This window comes from Amborella trichopoda, chromosome 5, assembly GCF_054954075.1.
Source record: "Amborella trichopoda isolate Santa Cruz 75 chromosome 5, AtrichopodaSantaCruz75HAP2 v2.0, whole genome shotgun sequence".
NCBI lineage: Eukaryota > Viridiplantae > Streptophyta > Magnoliopsida > Amborellales > Amborellaceae > Amborella > Amborella trichopoda.
In genome coordinates, this window is record NC_142340.1 from 41,932,346 (window position 1) to 41,953,884 (window position 21,539).

The 21,539-nt window shown below is 37.8% G+C and overlaps 1 protein-coding gene and 1 long non-coding RNA gene across 5 annotated transcripts; one reads left to right on the top strand and one right to left on the bottom strand.

Moving 5' to 3' along the window:
- Window positions 1–6,757: 6,757 nt before the first annotated feature.
- LOC148782114 (uncharacterized) lies at window positions 6,758–9,442 on the bottom strand. The gene is made up of 3 exons (XR_016056338.1): window positions 9,083–9,442; window positions 6,998–7,925; window positions 6,758–6,964 (listed from the first exon to the last, which is right to left on the bottom strand). It is a non-coding gene; the product is annotated as an uncharacterized LOC148782114 (long non-coding RNA).
- A 127-nt stretch (window positions 9,443–9,569) lies between these two features.
- ATSRL1 (PRP38 family protein) lies at window positions 9,570–20,383 on the top strand. Of its 4 annotated transcripts, XM_011630897.3 has the most exons (6): window positions 9,570–9,640; window positions 13,390–13,487; window positions 13,590–13,893; window positions 14,061–14,141; window positions 16,536–16,607; window positions 19,150–20,383. In XM_011630897.3, exons 3-6 carry the CDS (start codon window positions 13,606–13,608, stop codon window positions 19,957–19,959), a joined length of 1,251 nt encoding a protein of 416 aa, XP_011629199.1. In that variant the 5' UTR covers window positions 9,570–9,640; window positions 13,390–13,487; window positions 13,590–13,605; the 3' UTR covers window positions 19,960–20,383. The 4 variants fall into 4 exon arrangements, with proteins under 4 accessions (XP_011629199.1, XP_088724086.1, XP_006829603.1 ...); XM_088867960.1 differs by having other exon boundaries at window positions 13,390–13,893; XM_006829540.4 differs by lacking the exon at window positions 13,390–13,487.
- Window positions 20,384–21,539: the final 1,156 nt, after the last annotated feature.

Consider the following 21,539-nt stretch of genomic DNA (forward strand, 5'->3'; position numbering starts at 1 on the left):
ATGGGGATGCCAACACCACGACTTCACCCCCTTTCCTAGGTATGAAAGAATTATATCCTAAAGAAAAAAAAATTTGTCTAATTAGAATTTCTGCATATGAAGAACTATATCCCAAAGAAAAAAAATGTCTAATCAAGATTTCTACATATTAACATAAAAGGGTTATCCACCCGGGCAAGTTGCTTTTGTTGATCCATTAGAATGGCGTATCAATCCCCATGCTTTCCTCATCTTGCAGTCTTATTTATTCAAGAGCAAATTAAGTATGGACACTATTTGGGAGATTAATTACCGTTTGGAAGCTCTCTCTTTCCTCTCTCTCTCTCCAACCTAGAGCCCGGACTTGATTTTGCGGGATTGAAAGGTTCAAAACATGTGTAATGTTTTACGATGAATAGGGCGAGCATCAAGATTGATCATTAAGCGAGAGGGCTTTGTTTATATCCTTGTTCTTTTTCATTTTCTTTTAAAGAAAGAACCTAATTCTAACTAAATCCTTATTCACATATTTCACGTGGTCCAGATAATCTGGCATGCAAAAAGGAGTGGAATTAAACTGAACCGAAGAATATTCAGATTTGAGAAAAAGAAGAAGATGAAAAGAAAAAACATTGCCCATTGCTTTCTTCAACAAGGCCATGGCCATGGCCAACGCGATAGAGATCATCTTCGTTTACAAAATATGAAACTTAACCCCCTCCCCCCATTAATGATATCTATGGGTGTGCGGTGCTCCTCATGGCTCCTGAATCTAAAACCCCCATCTCCCCCTGAAAACAAAACTCATTCTGATGAAGCGTAGCCATGTAACTCTTCAGATCTTTAGCAATCATTCTTGCATCAAAGCAATGAACTTAGAGCTGAAACCAAAGACGCACTTTGATCATTAAGCAATCTGAAGCCAAGGACGAACTTCGTCATGGGTTGTAAAGAGAGAGAGGATTAGAGAGGAGAAATGACTGAAGAAAGGGAGGACTTGATTTATTTTAGATGAAAGTACGCAATAGTCAATTCATTAAGGCAAATGAAATTACGAGAAAAGAATAGAAAAGACACATGGAAAGAAAGAAAAAACATGGCCAAGAAAGAGCCAGAGCCTAAGCACTAGCAGCTTTGGTAAGTCGATCAGCATCAATATCAAAACCTCTCTTAACATGAACAAAAATCACTTCGTGGGATTCCAATGCCAAAATGATACGATACATAATGCCACTAAGGCTCCAAGACATGAGGTCCGACTGATTAAATTTGATAACGTTTGCTGAATCTCCTTTGACAATCACTTTGAGCTGATTTGAGCCAAGACTGTCCACTCCCATTTTGAATGCCCATAGCTCCGCCTTATTGATCTTGCAAGTGTGCAACCTCCCATGAGAAGACCAAATGGTCAAACCGTGGTTATCACAGAGAAGGCCACCATAACCGTTGACATTAAAGCGAACACTTGTATCATAGTTGAGTTAAGGGGGACTTGGGTTTCGGGGATTCAGAGAGCTATCCGGTATTTCGAACACCGGACAACAAAGAACAATAACTTAAGCAAAGCACGCTGTCCGATAATGCAAAAGCCGGACAGCTCTAGTGAATGCACAAATAATTATTACTTACTGTTCATTAATTATTACAAGGAATGTGGGTTGTGATCCATAAAACTATATGAAATCTATGCTCCAAAGTATTATGACTGTCTAGTTAATGAATGGACCATAGTTATCAAGTCCAGACCAAACTGGTGGTCTAAGTAGTTGAATCATCGACTACTGCTTTGATCGGTTTGATCTAAAGTAAAAATCGACTTTGCAAAAAAAATCAGTGAAAACTAATATTTGACTAACTTTGGTCCATCGGACTAATCAAGTTTAACATGTTCGATCGGCTAACTGTAGGGCTGGCAACAGGGCGGGATTGAGACCTGGGCCAGGTCAACCCTAGTCCTAGCCGAGCCTTGTTCCCTTGAAGGCCCACCCTAGCTCTATTAGGGCCGGGACGGGCCTAGCAGGATAAAATTAAAGAAAACTAAAAGAAAAAGGTAAAAAATAATAATCATAATACGGGTCAGACCGGTTAGGCCTTTTTTGCCTTAGCCTGGGCCGGGCCTCCTGGCCCATTTCCACCCCTAGCTAACTAATGTTAGACAATTTTTTTTAAACGAATATCCATTTTCTTTTCTTTTTTCTAAATCTTGTTCAACTAGTTTTGACCAACAGTCGAACCAATCTTGGTTAAACTAAACCTTTACTGATTCGATTAGCCTGATCAATCCTAGTAGTACCGGGATGAACCTCCGTAAAGTAGGAAGATACTAAAGATCACTAACCGGCTTATGACTCAAATATTGGGTCCCACATTTCCATTCCTTCCCTCTTCTCTCATCTATTTAGTTGGATGACACTAGATACTTGGGACCATGGGGGTCCTTTAATTGTCATTTTTGTTCGTGCCGGTGTTTCAAAACCTGGTGATTTTTTATCCAGGTACAAGGTAAGACATTAATCTTGACCCTTGGATTTGAAATTGGGATTGTATACAATACCTTTGACACAAGACGATCACAATTACTTATAACTATCCGACGTGAAGTGTGATAGCTTTGATGTGTCAAAAAGTTCAAGAAAATTTCTTTTGAAGTTCAAGCTTGATCAATAGAATAATTGCAGCCATTGAATTACACATCCAATGGTCAAGATTAATGTCCCACCTTGTACCAAAGGTACTTACCAAAAAAAAAAAAACCAAAGACTTATACGACAGGTAAATGATCTCATCTTGTACACCTTGTGCCATGGGACCCCTTAGGATCACCATCAGATCTACATCTCAATCTTGGGATCAGAAATAGTTTCACCGGCTAACCCCTTCCTAAAACCAACCATGGCCGGTCATTTGTGTCACAAAAATTTCGGCTCTGTTACTGCTCTCGGTCCTCACCCCCTTTTTTCTCCCTCTCCTTGGCCCACTGGTTTCCTCTCACCTTTTTTCTTCCATCTTGCACCTTCTTTCTAATTTGCTCCTATCCAAGTGGCCGCGAGATAATTTTGGAGGACAGTTTTTTGGGGGTCTGCCCAAAACAAAAATAGACGAAGAGGAGCCCTGTGAAGCCCTAAGCTCACTCATTTATGCAAGTCTCTCTCTCTAACGAAGCTCTTGTGAATCCCTAAATCAGAACCCTAGAAGTCCTAAATCACAGAGAAGCTCGTTCGACCTTGCTGATGAAACCCTAGACTGCTGAGGAGCTCTCTCTCCTTCTTCACGCAGCCATCCGTAAAGCTCACTCTAACTGCAACTGCAACTGTGAATCTCATTGCTAGGTACTCTCTTCTCCACCGAACAATTGAAATCACAAACCAAAAAAAACCACATCAATCTATTTTGCCTCTTGAATTGTAGTTTCAGAGTGGTCACTGTTACTTTTACTTCTCTGGTACGACTCTTTCTTTCTCTAGGGTTTGTCCCCTGCTTATTGGGACTCAGGAGCTTGATTTTTATGTTTATTGGGTGTTTTATTTATATATTTGGATATTGAATTTGATGCTTCTTGGGTGGTTTAGTTATGATATGGGAGCTTGAATTTGATGTTTATTAAATGTTTGAAGGATCCCAGTTTTTTTTTTTTGGGTGAACTTGGTCATGATTTGGGAGATTGAATTTGGAAATCAGTTTTCCATTTTGTACTTTTTATTTTTGGTTGCTTTGGTTATGATTTGGGCAATTAGAATTGAGGCTTATTGGGTGTTTTGGTTGTGTTTTGGAACCTCGAGTTTGATGTATATTGAACGTTTGATAGAACCTAGTTTTTAAAAAAATTTAGGGGGGTTTTGTTTAAGGTTTGGGAGATTGAATTTGATGTTTCTTGGGTGGTTTGGTTTAAGAGAAACGAGGCTTTTTTGTGTGTGTGTGTGTGTGTGTGGTGGTGGTGGTCTTGGTTATGATTTGGGAGATTGAAATTGATGTTAGTTTAATGTTTGGGGTAGAATTATAGGGGCTAGAGAAGGCCCTGGATATTGATGTTTTTGTTTAATTGTATAGAACAACCAGTTGAACTTTTACGTCCTATATTATAGAACATCCAGTTGAACTTTTACATCCTATATTGAGTGTAAAAATGTGAATTGTGTAGAACAACTTCTTTTTACATTATGTTGATACTGTGAAACATTATTTAATCAATTATTGGAGAATTTGTATTATCTTTTCATTATCTAACTTTTTAAACTTTTTTGGTATCTAATGAGATGCAATGTTACAGATATGATGTAAGATAGGTCGAATATGTATAGAGTGAGAGCAATGAGCAAAAAAATCATAATTCGACTTTTAAAAATACCGAAAAATATGGTCCGAACCGTAGTTTTGTAACATAAAGGTGATCTATGTCACAATAAAGTTTTCTTGCTCTCTCTCTTTCTCTCCCTAGCCTCTATTCTTATGAGACTTGCATTATCTATATGACAAGCAATGCTTACCAAGCTGTACCATATCTATGACAAATAAGTATTATAATCATCATATAGTCTTTGTGAGTTGTCAATGGAATATTATTTTGCTCTTATTGAATAAGATGGCACTTTATTGCCCTGCTTGCACAATTTGTTTTCTGCTATTTCTATATGGAATGAATGATTTTGGATATGGTTTACTATTTTTGTTTATTCACTATTTGAAACTTGGTTAAGTGCTTCTTGTCAATGATTTCGATCCAATCTAGAATATCCAATGACAAAATAACTTGTCATACAAGTGGTGAGAGTAAGAAAAAAGTAGATAAAGAAAGTATAAGATAATCAATATTTACAACATAATCAATATTTTACCCCTGCAAGTTGTGAATCACTACTTTTTGACAATGAACAAGTGTGTGAATTATATCCCACTTTGTTGCATATATGACATGTAACCAGCTTCCGCGGCTTCTTTTCTGATGGTGTTTTAATTCTTATGGTTGAAGGGCGGCCCTTTGTTGCAATATAATATCACTTGTTAAACAATCTAGATTTATTTCACTTGTTGTCGTAGCTACTCCCATGTTACTTTCATTGCCCATAGTGCAAACTTATGTTGTATTTTCAATACTTTCCTCATGGATAGCTCTTTGCTTCAATTCTTAAAATCCCAACAACACCACTTCAAAAACACGTGTAGATTTTGCCTCAATGTCTGTAATGTTAATTGCTTCACGACTTAAATAGTTGAATCATGAGAACAGAGAATCCATGAAATTTCCCATCACTCTTTTTTTATGCTCATTTAATAAAACCCATTTCTTGGCATTCCTTGTCCATCGCCTCAAAATGTATTGGGATGGGATTTCTTGAACATGCTCACGATGCACAACGGCTAACATATGTCTACAAAGGTACCCGGAAAACTCAAACAATTTACAGTTACAAGTTGCTTCGGTTTTGGAGACATCAAATATAATTATTTATTCTTTGCTATTTTTTTCATATGTGGTCAACTTTGTATGTGTTGATTGACCAATCCTCCTCAATTTTATTTACCACAATACATATCACTTCATCCAGTTCCTTTTGAAACTTAAGGAACATTGTCCTGGTATAAGCATTTGCTGCTTGCTTCTTCATAGGTAGGCTTGTATTCAAAGTTGGTGCATAATAAGAAGTGAGATGATCTAAATAGGATTCATCGTTGTATCGGTGATCAATAGCTTCTTCATATTTAAGAACAAATTCTTGCAGGGTAGTTTGAGAGTTCAAAAATCCATGAAAAAATAGTTCATACTTTCACTTCGCTGGGTAGTAGAGCAATTTGCAAATAATGCACCACGCAAGTAGACTAGTATCCATTGATGTCGCTAACCAGCTATTTCCTTTAGCTCATACTTATCAATAATCAATCCCCATAAACTCTCGAACTCTTCAATTGTTTCGGTCCAATTAATACAATGCACAAGTGGTACCCAACTTCTCATTGACCTTTTTTAAAATGTGCCATTTGCAAAATCTGTGGACAGTGTTCGCGAATACACGAGCAATAGCTCCTTGCATGGCTTTGTCTTGGTCGATAATTATTGTAATGGGATGTGTGTCATGCATTGCTCAAAGCCATGTCTCAAATAGCCAAACAAATGACGATTTAGTTTCATCTCCTAAAAATGCACACCCAAATAAATTGGAATTTGTATGGTGGTTGATTCCAGTAAAAAGGGCAAGGTATTTTAAACTTATTAGTCATATAGGTTGTATCAAAAATCACCACATCCCCAAACATTTATATGCATTCCTTGACCTAGCATCAACCCAAAAAATATTTGTTAAATGGTCATTGTCAGTTACATCACTTGCATAAAAGAATGAAGGATTTTCACTTTGCATGCACTTTAAATAATTTAAGAGCAATTGAGCATCATCGTCAAGGCTTTTTTTTTAAAGCTTCCTAAGCTCATTTCTACAATCATGATCCATTAAGCCTAAATTATAGTCTACTGCTCTAAAGACATTCATAATCTTATTAGTAGGAATCTCAGCTTTATGAAAAGTATCTATAATCCTTTTCTTACGTTCAGAAACAGCTCGATGAGATTGAAGACAACGCGCTTTACTTGAATTCACAAATTCATAATTGTGGTATCTCTCAAACCATGTAACATTCCACTTATCAATATCTTTTTTACATATTTCTATCATTGCTTTGCACCCAACTCTTGTGTTTAGTACCTTCCAAGTAGGTTTTTCAATATCGACTTTCTTTTAATGAAATCCTTCTCTTAAACATAAAAATCTACAAGAGAGCACGACCCCATCATGTTGTGTTTTTTCTTGTATTTCTCATGCGCATGCTAAAATCCTATTTACCTCGCATATTCATTATATAATAATTTTGCTTCTTCTTCATATGAAAATTCCATATCCACAAATGGTTCACAACCAATATTTCCTTCATTTGCATTGGGGTATCCCCTTCTTCCATTTTCATCTTCCTAACTGCAAGTGTTTATAACACTAACCTCCTTAGAGCCATCATTATTGCTCCCTTTTACATGTGATGCCACTGGTGCATGTGAACATTTTATAGGTGCATGTTGTCATTTTGGTCGAACTTCAACACGAACAACAACACTAATCAATTTTGAATCACTCATAACCTGGATAGCTCTATCTATTTCTTTCGCATTGGCACCATACCATAAGGGATGATCCTCAATGGTTAGTAGGAAATCGTAAAGCATTGTTGGTGTTTCTTTCTGGATCAATAACATGGAATGAGAATGATACAATGAAGTGTAATAGAAATATTTAGACTTTAGACACAATTGGCAAACTCAATCAATTCAACTAGAAAAACATGTGTAGTTCAAAAGATGTATCATGTGTCATACTCTATCATGTATCAATTCAACTAGAAAAACATGTATAGAAACAATACATGTAGACCTACGATTTTTGAGCTATTGTTAGTCATTGCATCTCAGGTAGCTGAGTTCTAATGCGCCATTAGAGAGAGTGGGTTGTCATTTTAAATGCAGTTAATTTAGTGACGTACGTATCTACCACTGTGACAATTTATTACATGCTCCTTATGGTCTCACATGCAGAAGTAGACTTCTGGAGGTATATGTGTGTTAGGTCTCAATCCAATTCCACCCAGCCACAAATGCATTTAATGTACATGTTTTCAAGCACCCAAGTATGAAGAAACACTAGAAAAAATAGCAAAATTGGTAGAGAAATAGTAAGAAAGAACGAGGGATAAAAATGAATCTAACAAATAACAAAACGATTTACGGAATTTACAAACTTTCAGTCCGATTCTACCAAACCACTCAACATGCGTCAACTTCAAGCTTCCCAATATGAAAAGAGAAAGTGAAAAAGTGACATGTAAAACTGGTAGAGAGAGCGAAAGAGAAACATGTAACCTGAGTATTACATTTCTATATAGCTATATATTTCCTTATCCCCTTTGACCTGCAAGAAACAAAAAAACAAAAAACACCATAATATAGTTGGTACATAAAAACGTCAACCAGAAAGAGAGATTGCAAAACAATTTAAATTACCTTCTATAGATTCCCTAACATACAACGATCTTGCAACTATAGCATCTACAACTCATGCCTATACTAAAATTATGCAAATTCTACAAGAATTCTAATCAATTATGCAAAATTACATCGCCCAAAGTTTTGGGTGTTCTTATTCTACATCTCCCTAGCAAAAGTAGAGAGAGATATACAGGTAAGGAAGTTGCAGTTAGAACATTGAATATCTTAAAACCTTTTAACATAAAAAAGTAAACAGAATCAGAAAAGGATAAAGAAAACAACAATCTCTCACATAACAGAGAAACAATAAGAGCTAAAAGACAACCAGAAATTTCACCTAAGAAAGCTATCAAAAGAGAGATAAATGACCATGCATATGAAAAACAAAAACAAAACAATCCAAAAAGACAGAACCACCTATTTACACACAGAAAAAAAATTCCAATACTCTCTAATCATGTGAAATAATGATGATCCATTAAACAAGCAAATGAGTGAGAAAATAGGGTGGCCCAAGACTCCACTCTATTTATTGGGGCTGTTGGTTTGCTATAGCAATCTTTGATCGATTGAAAACCAGAAGTGGTGCCCTCTTTCACCTCCTCCATACCCACATAGACCACAATCTTCTTCTCCAACCATATCTAACCTTCTTCTTTGTATCAGATGATGAAAACTCCACAAAAAAAGCTCTAAAATTCTCTAGAGAGAGATATTGAGAAATACAAAGAGAGATTGAGAAATACTACCCCCAATAAAAATGAAATAAAGAGATACAAATATATAGAGAGAGATTGAGACATACCAACCCCCCAAAAAGATGAGATAAAGAGAGAGATTGAGAGATGCCTTACAAAAAAAAGCCTTAGAATTCCCTAAAGAGAGATCGAGAAATATAAAGAGAGATTGAGAAATACCTACCCTCAATAAAAACAAGAAAGAAAGATACAAATATAGAGATATTGAAAAATACCTACCCCCAATAAAAGTGATTATAGAGATACAGATACGAGAGAGATTGAGAAATACAAAGAGAGATTCATAGATAGAGAGATTGAGAAATACAGAGATATAGCATACCTGTTTTTTGTTCTTCAACCGTTCTTTGAGACCTTGTGACCTTGCGAGAGAGAAAGAGGTGTTTTTCGCAACATCGTACCCAAAACAATTTGTCCTCCAAAATTATCTCGAGGAGACTTGGATATGAGGAAATTAGAAATATTGAGCAAAATGGGAGAGAGGGAGAAGAAAGACGAAACCCTCCATGGCCGATTTTAAAAAGGAGTTAGCCGGTGAAACCATTTAGTGATCCCAAGACCGGAATGTAGATCTAACGGTGATCTTTAAGAGTCCCATGCCACAAGGTGGTAGGGTCCCCCATTGGATCATTACTCGTCTCATATTCTTTTTAGTTTGAATGCCATGGGTGAATCGTCTTTAAGCAGTAGTTAAGGGTATTTATGTCCTTTATATTCCTACAAGTACTGTTAGGCGAAAGTCATTGCAAAATTGTTTCTCTTTCTTTTCGTTCGCGGAGCGGTAAAAGCCCTCACGCCTCTCTCTCTATATCCCTTTGAGATTCATCTCTCTCTCTCTCTCTCTGTCTCTCAGATTCACCTCGCGCGTGATCCATTGCAGGTAGCTCTCTCTCCTTTGAAACATCTGTGTCATGGGTATTTTAGGGTATGAACATCATTTTTGCTGCTTGTCTCTTTTGCCCTCTTCATTTGCCTGGTTTTGTTGATGTTCTTTCTCCCTCTTCCTGGATATCTGTGTCAGAATTAGGGTGTTATTTTTTGGTTCTCTGAACTTATCTTAGGATTCAGATGTTTTGTTTAGGTGTAGGTTTGAGGTCTTGACAGTGTTTTGGTTATAATTAGGGTTTGGATGGTATATATTGCTGACTTCTTTGTTATAATCTGAATATATTTTTTTGCTTATCTTTGTATTTGATTGGTATGTGAAGTGAAATTTGATTTTGGCTTGTTTTGGTTCAGAGCACATGCATTTTATTTGTTTTGGAATTTAATTTGAAATTATATTACTTCATGACTGCAACCTAGTTTGGTTCTTCTGTTTGCATCACTAATCATTTCATTAGTTTTTAGAAGGTTATTGTTTTTACCTGAAAGAAATGCAGGTTATAACCCTGAACATTGAACTTATCCAAAAAGGCTACTAATGAGAGTCAAAATTTGAAGACTGGAGAGTAATAGAAAATATGAATTTTTATGTTTGTTCTCAAGAATTTGTTTTACGCTGGTAAATAAATTTATAAAGTTTGTATTTGAATTTCTATGATTTGGTGGTATCTAAATGTTCTCATTCATGGCCTTTATATGAATGTTGTTACACTGAATATCTTTTTTTCTTAGTGGTGAAATCCAAATGTGAATTTCAATTTTAGAGCATTAGTCCCTGTCTTTGCAAGGACACACCATTTGCTTCATGAGCCTAACGCATTTTCTTGAGTCAGGTTGTTACGGAACCATTATATTAAAACTGAAGGATGCCTCTCATTTTTATAGGGTCATATAGAGATCTACTCTGTTGCCATAAAGTAACAGATCTTATGAATGAACTTCTTATGAGTTCTTGTCATGATATATATGAATACAAAGTAAACCTCTGAAACCAAGTAATAATTCCTTCATTTAGGGTATTCAGTGTTGTCACTTCCATGGAATTCTGCACCTGAAAATACTAAAGAAGAGGGGGTGTGGTGGGGGGGGGGGGTAGGGGGGTGTGTGAACGTAAATGTGGTGGAACCTTGAAGCATGAGGCACAGGGCACGGTTTACCCCTGGAAGATGTGCTTCATTGGAGATATTACAAAGAGAAATAATTTAACTTCTTAGGTATTCTATATGTTGTTTTCAATGAGTGATAGGTATGATAACTTTTACATGATATTTCTTTCAGACTAGGGTATTAAGACACTGTTATTTTTTGGGATCCAAATCTGAAGGACCTTAAGTGACACTATGGTGGGAGATATCTTGGGAATCCAAGACTGTAAATCGTAGAAGATCTGACTAGAAACAGCTTCAATGATGATCTTTGTTGGATGATCCAACTACTCAAGGATGAATGAGACTCTTTTTTATGGAGAATGTTGTGCGAGCCCTTTTGAGTTGTTTTCTAGTTTACTTTTGTGTTTTACCAGGCCTTTAGATAGTATAGGGTGATATTCTCCTTGTGATCAGATGGAATTCCAAAGATTGGTGTTTTACTTTATAGAGGAGACTTTCAGTAAAGGGCTGGGCTCTAAGACAATAGTTTGACCTTCCTACCACTGGCTTTCTTTGCTAGTTGCCACCTCTGCCATAGTCGCGAGTGCTTTGACACATCTTCTCGCTTGGCAGAGGTTGCTTGTTGCTAGAGTGCTTTATGGAAAATAAAGAAAGAGAAAAACCGTTGAATGCTATAACTTGGCCACTGAAGAAGGTGAAGGCTGGGCGAGAGACTGGGCCAACTTACTGCTGCCATGCCATGGTTGAAGCTTGAGGCTCCATAGACTGAACTATATATAAGGTCTTGTTTTGGGAGGGGAGGACACCACTTAGTACCAACCAGTGGGGTTCAATGCCTAACAAAAGAAAAACGCACAGACCAAAAGCAAAAAAAAAGGGGTGAACGAAAGAGATGTGTGGCTGAAGAAAGGAGAGAAAGAACGCATGCATGGAGATTCTTTTTGTCGAAGGTTCGAGAATCTATTGAAAACATCTAAGGAAGAATTCCCAAATATGTCGACTCAGCGTCCTTCCTCACCTCACTAGCATTCCAATCCTTCTTTCTAGTCAATCGAGACCTCCCCTCCAAGAAAGAAAAGAAAGAAATCCAACCTGAAACCCTTTCCCTAGTTCTAAATGCCACCCCAACCAGGGAAAAGGGTATGCCATCTGATAATTGTTCTTCCCCTTCGGTCGGATTGTTCCTCTCATTCCTCCAGTGGGGTCCCGCCCCCTGTAACCCCTATGGAATTGAGTTTCTGCCCGGTAGCCATCTCAAAATTAGATGGAACCTCTTTCATAGCAATAGTAGTAGTTATAGAGGCTTCACAAAAAATCACAGCATCATCAGCATAATCACACCCCGAAGGAAAAGCCCTAGGTATCATCCCTTGCATAATCCAACTGTCTACTGAGGAAATCCATGATCAGCATGAAGACACCCGGTCCCAGGACACCTTGGTTGTTGCCACCCTGAGCGAAAGAAGTTATTAATATAGGTAAAAAAACTTGCTTTCTTTCCGTCCCTTCCATGCATTCCCTGCAGCTTGCCAGCTCTTTCAGTCCATTGGTCATTGCATTGCGCGAGCTTTTTTCATCAGCTCCTCATTCATTTAATTCCACTAAACTACCCCACGGAGCACGGCTAATGCTACTAAGTTTAAGTGGAAGAAGCCGGCCATGCATGCATGTTCTCTTTTTGAAGGAGGTTCTCATGCTCTTTCTACTCTATCCTTTGTCCAATTGCTGGCCAGATCCGGGGGATCTACTTTAATGTTTTCCAGCTAGAGAAAATTCACATTTTCATGAAGGATTTCATATCTGATTAAAAGGAGATTATCATAATGAACATTATGTCAAGACTTCAGAGCCTTGCTAAGGCATATAGGAATAAACGTGGACTATGTCCTAGTTGTTGTCAGATTTGGTAAATTAGTGCCTGTCAAGGAGTGCACTTGAGGACCTCAAGGACCCCAAGAAGTTATTACATTCTTTCTGACTGTATGGGCCGGAGCAAATCCATAATTTTGATTGGTTGCCTTCTTTAACTGGGCAAATGAATGTGTGATATCCATGTACATGTCTATGCCTCCATAAACTTCAACTACATGCTCAATAAGTATTACAGATTTTTATGTTAACTGAACAAGTTATATGGAGTATTTAATCAAAGTATATCTGCAGCATCAGGTTCTGCTTCTTCCAAGTAATGCTGTACTACTTCCAGTTAAGTCAACAGAGTGTTATGTAGAGAATAAAAATAACATGGTCTATGGGATAGCCCTTACTCATGCTTTTGGGAATTTGAATTTTCGCTGGCAATGCATGGTCTGAAAGCATGTGTATTGATTGCTATTAATCATTGCAAACATTAAGTCTAACTTAGGGAGATGATTTGGATCACAGGCATTATCATCATAATAGAAAACTTATTGCACTATATGCATTTCTCTAAAAGTAAAATAAAGATAATATTCCTTTTTTCTATGCAATTTTAGCATTGACCGGTGATTCAATGTTCCTTTTCTCTAGCTAACAAATTTTCTTTTTATTTTATCTACTGTGACTGGATAAGTCAGGTCCTATAAGAATTTGTTTGAACTGTGGCAATGAATTTTCCTTCCTCATTATTGATATACTGATTATTTTGTTGTAGGTATGGAGAATGCGTGGCTATGTGCCTTGTGCTACAATGTGTGATAGATGCAAAGCAGTATAGTGACATGTCCTATGATAATTACTGTACAAGTGGTGGTTGAGTATCTTCTTTGTGAGAAGGCTTAAGCTGATTCTATAAATCAGCTATTTTGGCCTGCCACTTCTCAGCTGAAATTCTTCGGTTTCTGTTTGTACCAGGGGTTCTGTAGAGATCATGGAGATTCAAACATCTGGAAAACCCATCGATTCTTTGCTAGAAAAGGTCCTTTGCATGAACATTCTTTCTTCTGATTATTTTAAAGAGCTTTACAGATTGAAGACCTATCATGAAGTTATTGATGAGATATATAATCAAGTTGATCATGTGGAGCCTTGGATGACTGGAAACTGTAGAGGCCCTTCTACAGCATTTTGTCTTCTTTACAAGTTTTTCACCATGAAACTCACCGTTAAACAAATGCATGGTCTGTTGAAGCATCCTGATTCTCCATACATCAGAGCTGTGAGTGCTTCTGATAATTTGGCTCGCCCAGTTTTTTTCAATTTCATTGGTATAAATATGTATAACATTACTTGTCGATAATTATATTATTGCTATTTTATGCATATGATTATGATGGTGTATTGTCTAGATTGTAGTTTCTAAGTTGCAGGTGCTGATATATGCAGATTGGTTTCCTCTACCTGCGTTATGCTGCAGAGCCAAAGACCTTATGGGGTTGGTTTGAGCCCTATGTCAAAGATGAAGAGGTACCCATTCTATTGATATTGTTAATATCCTTGTCCTTACTCAGTATGTATGAGACGTGGATCAATTCTCCATTAGTTCTTATAAAGATAAATTTATTTAGTTTAAGAGTTGCAGGCTTTCTTTATAGCTCCACGATGATCTTCCCCCTCTATAAATATACTTGTTGGAAGAGTTATTGCAGAGCTGATACATCACATGAATCAAATCTTCTTTGTTATGGAGCGATCTGAATTTTTATTTGATGGCATCATTAAAAAAATCAGTTGTACATTCAAGACCAATCTGATATATAAAGCATCTAAATGGGATGTGAAATATAATGATTGCCTAAATCAATCTTAATCTCTATCATATACATCCTTGCACTAAATTAAAATAGTTCTGCTGTGCTAGTATCTGCAACAACCTCTCGTTGAAAAAGTGAGATTGAAGGTTCAGGTTCAACATAACCATATTGCCCTTTTATACATACAACCATCTATTTAATATCTCCTCATTAAGCTTGCACTGTATGTGATCCCCAATGGCACAGCAGTTATATCATACCCCATTTAAGTTTGAAATATAAGAGTGATACCCAATCGTATACCAAATTGGTAAACAAGTTTAACCATCCTCATCTACTTGAGGAGAAGATTTGCTTCGATATTTGGATGGTATATGAGGGGCAGAGGGGGGTTAATAATATCTGATGGGAGATGTTATCTCTTGGTAGTAATGCACTTGCTTGTTTTTGGTGTGTTTCTGCCACCCAGGATACTGGAGTAGCACTGATGTTATGAGCATACAACAGTTTGAGAGTGCCAAAGGAGCTCATGAAGCCAAACAATTTGTTGACATAGTTTTGTTATGAACTTGTATGCCATGTCCTTGAATGGTAGATTATGTCTTGCTTTTTGAAGAAGCAAATGAATTCCTAAGAAATTTAAAATGGGTGATTAATTTGTTATGCATCTCACTGTGCCAAATTTACTGTAGATTTTATTGTGTTCACACACACATATTTCTCAAACTTGATATTGACCATATTTTTTCTCTCAAGTGTGTCCATGACCTTGGTAATTTTTTAGAGATGTTTAAAAATAAATATGAAGTGAGCTTGAAATATGTTAAACACAACGTTTTAATTTTGAATTGATAGGGAAACTATATAATGGTTCACTGTTTCTATTAATCCACAAGTTCCTTTAAAATATTTGCAATATTTTACAAATTCTATGCCTGTCAAAAAAGTACAAATTCTACAACTTTAGCGAATATTTGTTATCTATGTTAGAGTACTATATGAATGGACAACCTCTGTTCATTTGTTAGAAGATATGGTGTTTGGTTATGTGAATTTGGTTGATGTGGAATTTGGGATTAAACAATACTCAGTCTTATCATTGCGTAATTGATGTAAAAAACTTGGGAACTTTTGAGTTCTTTTTTTCTTTTCCCCCCGTTTTTTTGACCATTGGGCAGCAAGTTGAGGATGGTATCTTGTTAGCTTGCAATAAGTTTGTTACATGTACTGTTCAATCATCTCAAAGTGGTGTTCTAGTAAGACAGTTGCTTGCGTCATCCTTATTGGTGGCATTACATTTTTAAGGTCATATGTTGCCTACTTCTTTGAGTTATGGTGGCATGTTGATGCCAAATTTGACTGATCTTCTATTGCTTGTAAATTCTTTTAGGAAAAATGCAAGTTTTATAACTGTTCCTCAACAAATTCTCTGAATAGTTTTGCAATTTGTTAGCAAGTATATGAATCTACTTGTCAACTCCACCATGGCCGGTCCCAAGCTGGTCATGCCGGTCCCAAGCTCAAATAAAGGAGGAGGGTTGTGGTAGGTAGGGCAGCCAGCTTAAAACTCTGCCACATCTTTTCATGAATCCTGAATTTTTGTTATTTATGGTTTGATTGAGGGTATGACCCTTGATAGAGCAGAATGGCATAACATGATTCATGTAATCAACCCCAAATAAATGGGTTAAGGCTTGGATGATGATGATGATATGAATCTACTTTTCTTCAGTGAATGGTGGGAATGATTGCAGAGAAGATTCAGCAGAATCTTTAGAAAATATTGGATACAAACATCTACATATTTGAACCCCGCACATGTGCGCATGCTTACACACACAGATTCACTCCTAATTGGCATGTTGACAAATTTATTCTTAAGATTCTTCATTCCTAATTGATGCTTGTAGAGGGATGTAGACGTCACTTAAGATTCTCCATTCCTAATTGATGCATGTAGAGGGGTGTAGACTTCACTTAAGATTCTCCACTCCTAATTGATGCATGTAGAGGGATGTGTGCTTCACTTAAGATTCTTCACTCCTAATTGATACATGTAGAGGGATGTACATGTTTACAATCTGATCACTGGTTCAATATCCTCCAGGAATTTTCTCCGGGGTCAAATGGTCGAATGACGACAATGGGAGTCTATGTGCGTGATCTGCTTCTTGGACAGGTGAGTACATATCTTTTCATGCTTGCCATTTTTGGCTTTGTTAATTTTAAGTTTAATTTCATCATCTGGTAAAGGCAGGCTATCTGCCTGATTATAGTGTATATCTTCCCTTAAATTGACGGAAATATTAATAAATCTCTATGGTGAATACGCAAGTAAAGCTACCACTGGTCTTGGTCTGTGATTTGCCACTCATAAATTTTTCATTTGAGATCCTGTGCATGGGTCGCCCTTTGGAGGTTACTGAAAGAGGAGAAACATCTCTATCTGCTGCAACTAAGTAAAAGGTTTGTAATGTTGATCTTGAATTGAAGCAAAGCATGGTACAAGGCAGTTTTCTTTACATGATATAGAATGTTGATTTGACTGTCTTAAGACGATGCTTCCTTTTCGATTTTTCTTATTATGTCTTCATGTTGCAATCTGATCCTTCTAGCGGTTCTATATTTGTTCATTTTGCATAGTGTAGTGGTCTCTTTAGGAACGTATATTCTGGGTATGGAAACAATAGAATATATTACACCATTGAAATGGAATATTGCCTGGAAAAGTATCACATAATATGATGGGCATGGTTTATGTTACTACAAAGGCCCATCCACCAATCCACAGGTCAACTATATCTGGGTGAATGCCCAGGTGGGTGCACTATTAATCTCTAGTTTCTGTCAGCAGGAACAGATGGTATATCCCTTTGGAGTACTATATACCATATTCCATTGGATTATATTGTATCTGCCCCATTTGTCATTACTTGAAATCTCTGGCCAAGATCAATTATGAGAGCTACTCATATATAATGTCTTTATTATAATACAAATACAAGTTAGAGTGTGCTTTGCTTATCTTGCAAGTTGGTCATATATCCAGTCACATCGTTTTATACTCAAATATGCCAAACCCTAATATCATATTGTCCTTTTCCCAAATGCCCGATTTAAGTCCAATGTGAAAAGTACACTGTTGCTATTGTAATCTTGGATTTGATTAGAAATAAAAAATGGCGAAAGAACACCTTTAAGAGCTGCTCAGATAGAATGCTTGATATGTTATTTATCAGAAGAACAACACAAAAGTTTCCTTTGCTTAACCTGCAAATTAATCATATATGGAGTCACACCGTTCTGTACTTGAATCTAAGATCCTATAGTTCATTTTCCCAAATGCCCACATTTAGGTCAACAGTTGAAAGAGAACAAGAAGCCACCAGTCTATAAGATTGGTTGTACTTTTGCTGTTGAATCATTGGATTTGATAGAAATGTTTACTGTTGCTGTTGAGGCTTTGATTTGATAAGAAATATTTACTGTTGCTGTTGAGGCTTTGATTTGATAAGAAATATTGAAGGTTTCCTCACATCTCGTGCCACCTCACAACCCTGGATACCAATGTTCGATTCCTGCAGAACCATGCCTTCCAAAATTGCAATTTACCCACTAAGCAGTTCTCTTCAGCTTCAACTTCATGATCCCCATGCAACAAGCTTAAACACCTCATTTCTAAAGCGAAAAGTTCATATAGAGAGCCTAGTCAAATATCCTCAAATTGATCATCTGGACATCAAGATGCATGGAATGAGAAAAACATGGATTTCAAGTTTTGGAAATAGTGCATCTTGTAACGCATTTTTGGACCGTCAATTTTTGAGTTATTCAAGTTTTCATAGATCTGCTCGATGTATACTATTTTTTAAGCTTTAAATTTTATAATTAAAGATAAAAATATGTTTTAAGGCTAGTCAAAGATTTTCAGTATTAAAACTACATTTCTCGACACGCTTTGAAGGTGGGCTCTAATTTGATTGTTTAAAGCGTCGGCTCTATACAAACCGCACCCTTTTCTAAATTAGTCCTCTTTCTCAAATGTCTCTCCCATGCCATTTTCAAATGAAGCATGCTGATCCCCATGCATCAAGTAGAACACCTCATTTTCTAAATTACTTCTCTTCAAAAAAAAAATTTGATAGTAGAATGTTAGAGACTTCTTCCTCATCTATGGCCAAGGTCCACTATAGTGAACAGAATTCTTATTCACAATCATTTTTGGCTTTATTAGGATTGCTTGAATACTTCCCAGTTCACGTTTGTAAGTAACAGAGCTGTAGCGCACTTGTTGCTAAAAATTGGCAGTTTTCTTCTGCCATCTTATTGACTGATCTTTTGATGCCTGTTTTGACTGTGAGCCTGACCAGGTACTAGACTACATGGATGTGTATGCGTTTAAGATGATTGTGAATGGGAATTTTAGTATAGAGAAAATGTGACCTAACATCCCAACTGTTTGCTGTGGTGTTGTCTGTGCTCCTGAACGAGTACGAATATCTGTCTAGCTTTCCCTGGCTAATTTAACTTTTCATATGTTTGATGAATATCTGTGAGGTTGGATCTGCCGAGTGCATCTCTTGTAGCTTGTATGATATTCCATGAGCAATTACCCATTGGATAAGGAAGGAGAGAGAGAGAGAGAGACTTCAACAACTTTAGTAGATCCATTCTTTGTAGAGCCCATGTCTTGGCCTATCTGACCTCATCTGATTTTGCAGTACTACTTCGACACCCTCTTTCCCCGCACCCCAGTCCCCATCATGCGCCAAATAGTGGCCCACCTGGAGAGGCTCAAGCTCCCCACAAAGCACTTGGGGGTAACTGGTGAATCACACCGCCATGGCTCTGATGACACTGCACGAAGGCCCCCATCTGTGAAAGCAGCTCTCTCTGTCTCTTTTGGTCAACGCGCCCCACATCGAGCCTCAACCCGTGACTCCTCGCCAGTTCGCCGAACGTTACCCCCACCGCGAGATCGGAATGAAAGCGATCGAGACCGAGATCGAAGGCATGGGAATGATGACCGAGACAATAGAGACTTGTACAAGTCGAGGCACCTAGAGAGAGAAAGTGACCGGCGTGACTACGAGAGGACCAGCCGAGACCAAGACAGGGATAGAGATAGAGAGAGAGACAGGGATAGAATTAGAGATAGAGAGAAGGATAGGGATTCCGACAGAGAGAGGGACAGAGATAGAGATAGAGAGAGAGGTAGCGATAGAAAGAGAGAAAGGGATCGAGGGAGGGATAGAGACAGGGAGAGGGATTCGAGGACTCGAAGGAGTAGGAGCAGGAGCAGGAGCAGAAGTAGGAGTACGAGTCGGAGCCTGCAGGCTCCATCGGATATGCGCTCGAGTCCATTTGGAGAAGCCCCAAAAGATAAGGCACCCATGTCAAGCAACCTCGCAAGGTTAAAGGACTTATATGGGGATGCAACTGATAAGCGCAGTGATGCGGGCTTTGGCCGCGCACTGAAGGATAGCAGCACTGAGGATGTCATCAAGCTTGGAGGTGGTAGTTGGAAGTAGCGAGAAATAGATTTGTGTATCAGCGTTCAATTGTTGTGGGGAGAGAGGAGCCTCAGCAATATCAAACTTGGACTTCTGAAGTAGAGAGCAATTGTGATGAAGAGTGGGCTGTGTTTCTATGACAGTGTTGAGGTTGTTTAGAGAGAGAGAAAGAGAGGGGTATAATTGGAGTCACCCGAAGTGGAGAAAATCAGCTCATTTATTTGAGCATATCATGGAAGAATTAGAAGAAACACATTTTTGTTCACATGCATGCTTGTAATTTAGACATGGAAATCTCTGTGATTTCCTTTTTCGCATTCTATTGTTGAACTTGTAGAATCTTAAATCAGGAGATACCATGGAAACTCCTTTAAAATCTTTTTCGAATACTTTACTGAATGTGTTATGCCATGTGACTATGTCAGGCAGATATTTGCTGTCATCCTTGAGTGTTATGCCATGTCACTATGTGAGGCAGATATTTATCGTCATCCTTTAGCTGAGGATTGGATTTCCCTTTAAATCTTGGTTTATTTGTGGCAAAGGTACTGTTGTTGGCATATTCCTTTTTTCTTTTGTTCAACGATGAGTGTCGCCCAAAATTGCAGGTTTCGGTGGAAGGAGTGTTGCCCAAAATTGCGGGTTTCGGTAGGCCAACTGGCTTTCCTTCGTTGTCAGTCATTTTATTGGATGGTGACCAATTTGATTCAGTATTTTTTTTCCCCTTTTCTCTACAAGGGTGAGGTTTGTATAAGGTGTTTTCTTTCTCACTGAAAATCTGAGATAAAACCATATTCGCTGCCCTCTTAAGTTTGCATGTTGGAGAATATTAATAGAAGTTTATAAAAGGTGTCAATCTTATACTAAGTAAACGTTCTTTCAAAATAGTTCCATCCATGTCTATTAATGAAGTACGCCATATTTCCATGCTATATGTGTTGTTTCTATCATTTCCAAGCCTCTGGCCACATTTTCTGCTTTTTATTCATGCCATACACCGTCTTAAAAAGTTTGATTTGAGCGCCCCTCAAATCATGAGGGAGGTGCCCTGAAAATGGTCTCACCAAACCCCTAGCGGGCGGTTGAACATCGCGAGATGAGACGGAGTAGTTCAGTTTAGGGACAAGTAACTAGGACCATGGCGCATAATTTAAGGTCATGACGCTATTGGACAGTCTTTTTAAGCCATTGATGCCCTCACGTAAGCCGCATACCCCATAGTGTCCCTCTTTCATAACATGCTCAGCCTCATTACGAGATACAGAGTGTAGCAGAACGCTGTCAAAAGACATTCTGAATGACACCCCATTTATAAATGTATACGGCAGAGCCCGCTTCATAACGATCTCAGGACCCATGGGTAGTGTGGAGCCGGCCGTATTGACTATATCCCAAAAGGTCACGGCCCCAATCGCTAGTGATTCCCAGCATACATGAGCCTCGGCTTGTTGCTTCAATTGAGCTTCCTTTTCATCTCTATGAGCTTGCTTTGCCAACATTAGTGTGCCCCATGGTATGGGTATGGTGAGCACTTAGGGAATATGTACCTTTCATCATCATATTCGATACATTTCTTAGGACGAACATATCGCTATTGC

Excerpts from the sequence above, each read along its gene's own strand:
- ATSRL1 (XM_088867960.1), top strand. The coding sequence starts at position 13,606 with ATGGAGATTCAAACATCTGGAAAACCCATCGATTCTTTGCTAGAAAAG. Across the intron at positions 13,894-14,060 it reads ATTCTCCATACATCAGAGCT|ATTGGTTTCCTCTACCTGCG; the intron begins GTGAGTGCTTCT and ends TGATATATGCAG. Across the intron at positions 16,608-19,149 it reads GTGATCTGCTTCTTGGACAG|TACTACTTCGACACCCTCTT; the intron begins GTGAGTACATAT and ends CTGATTTTGCAG.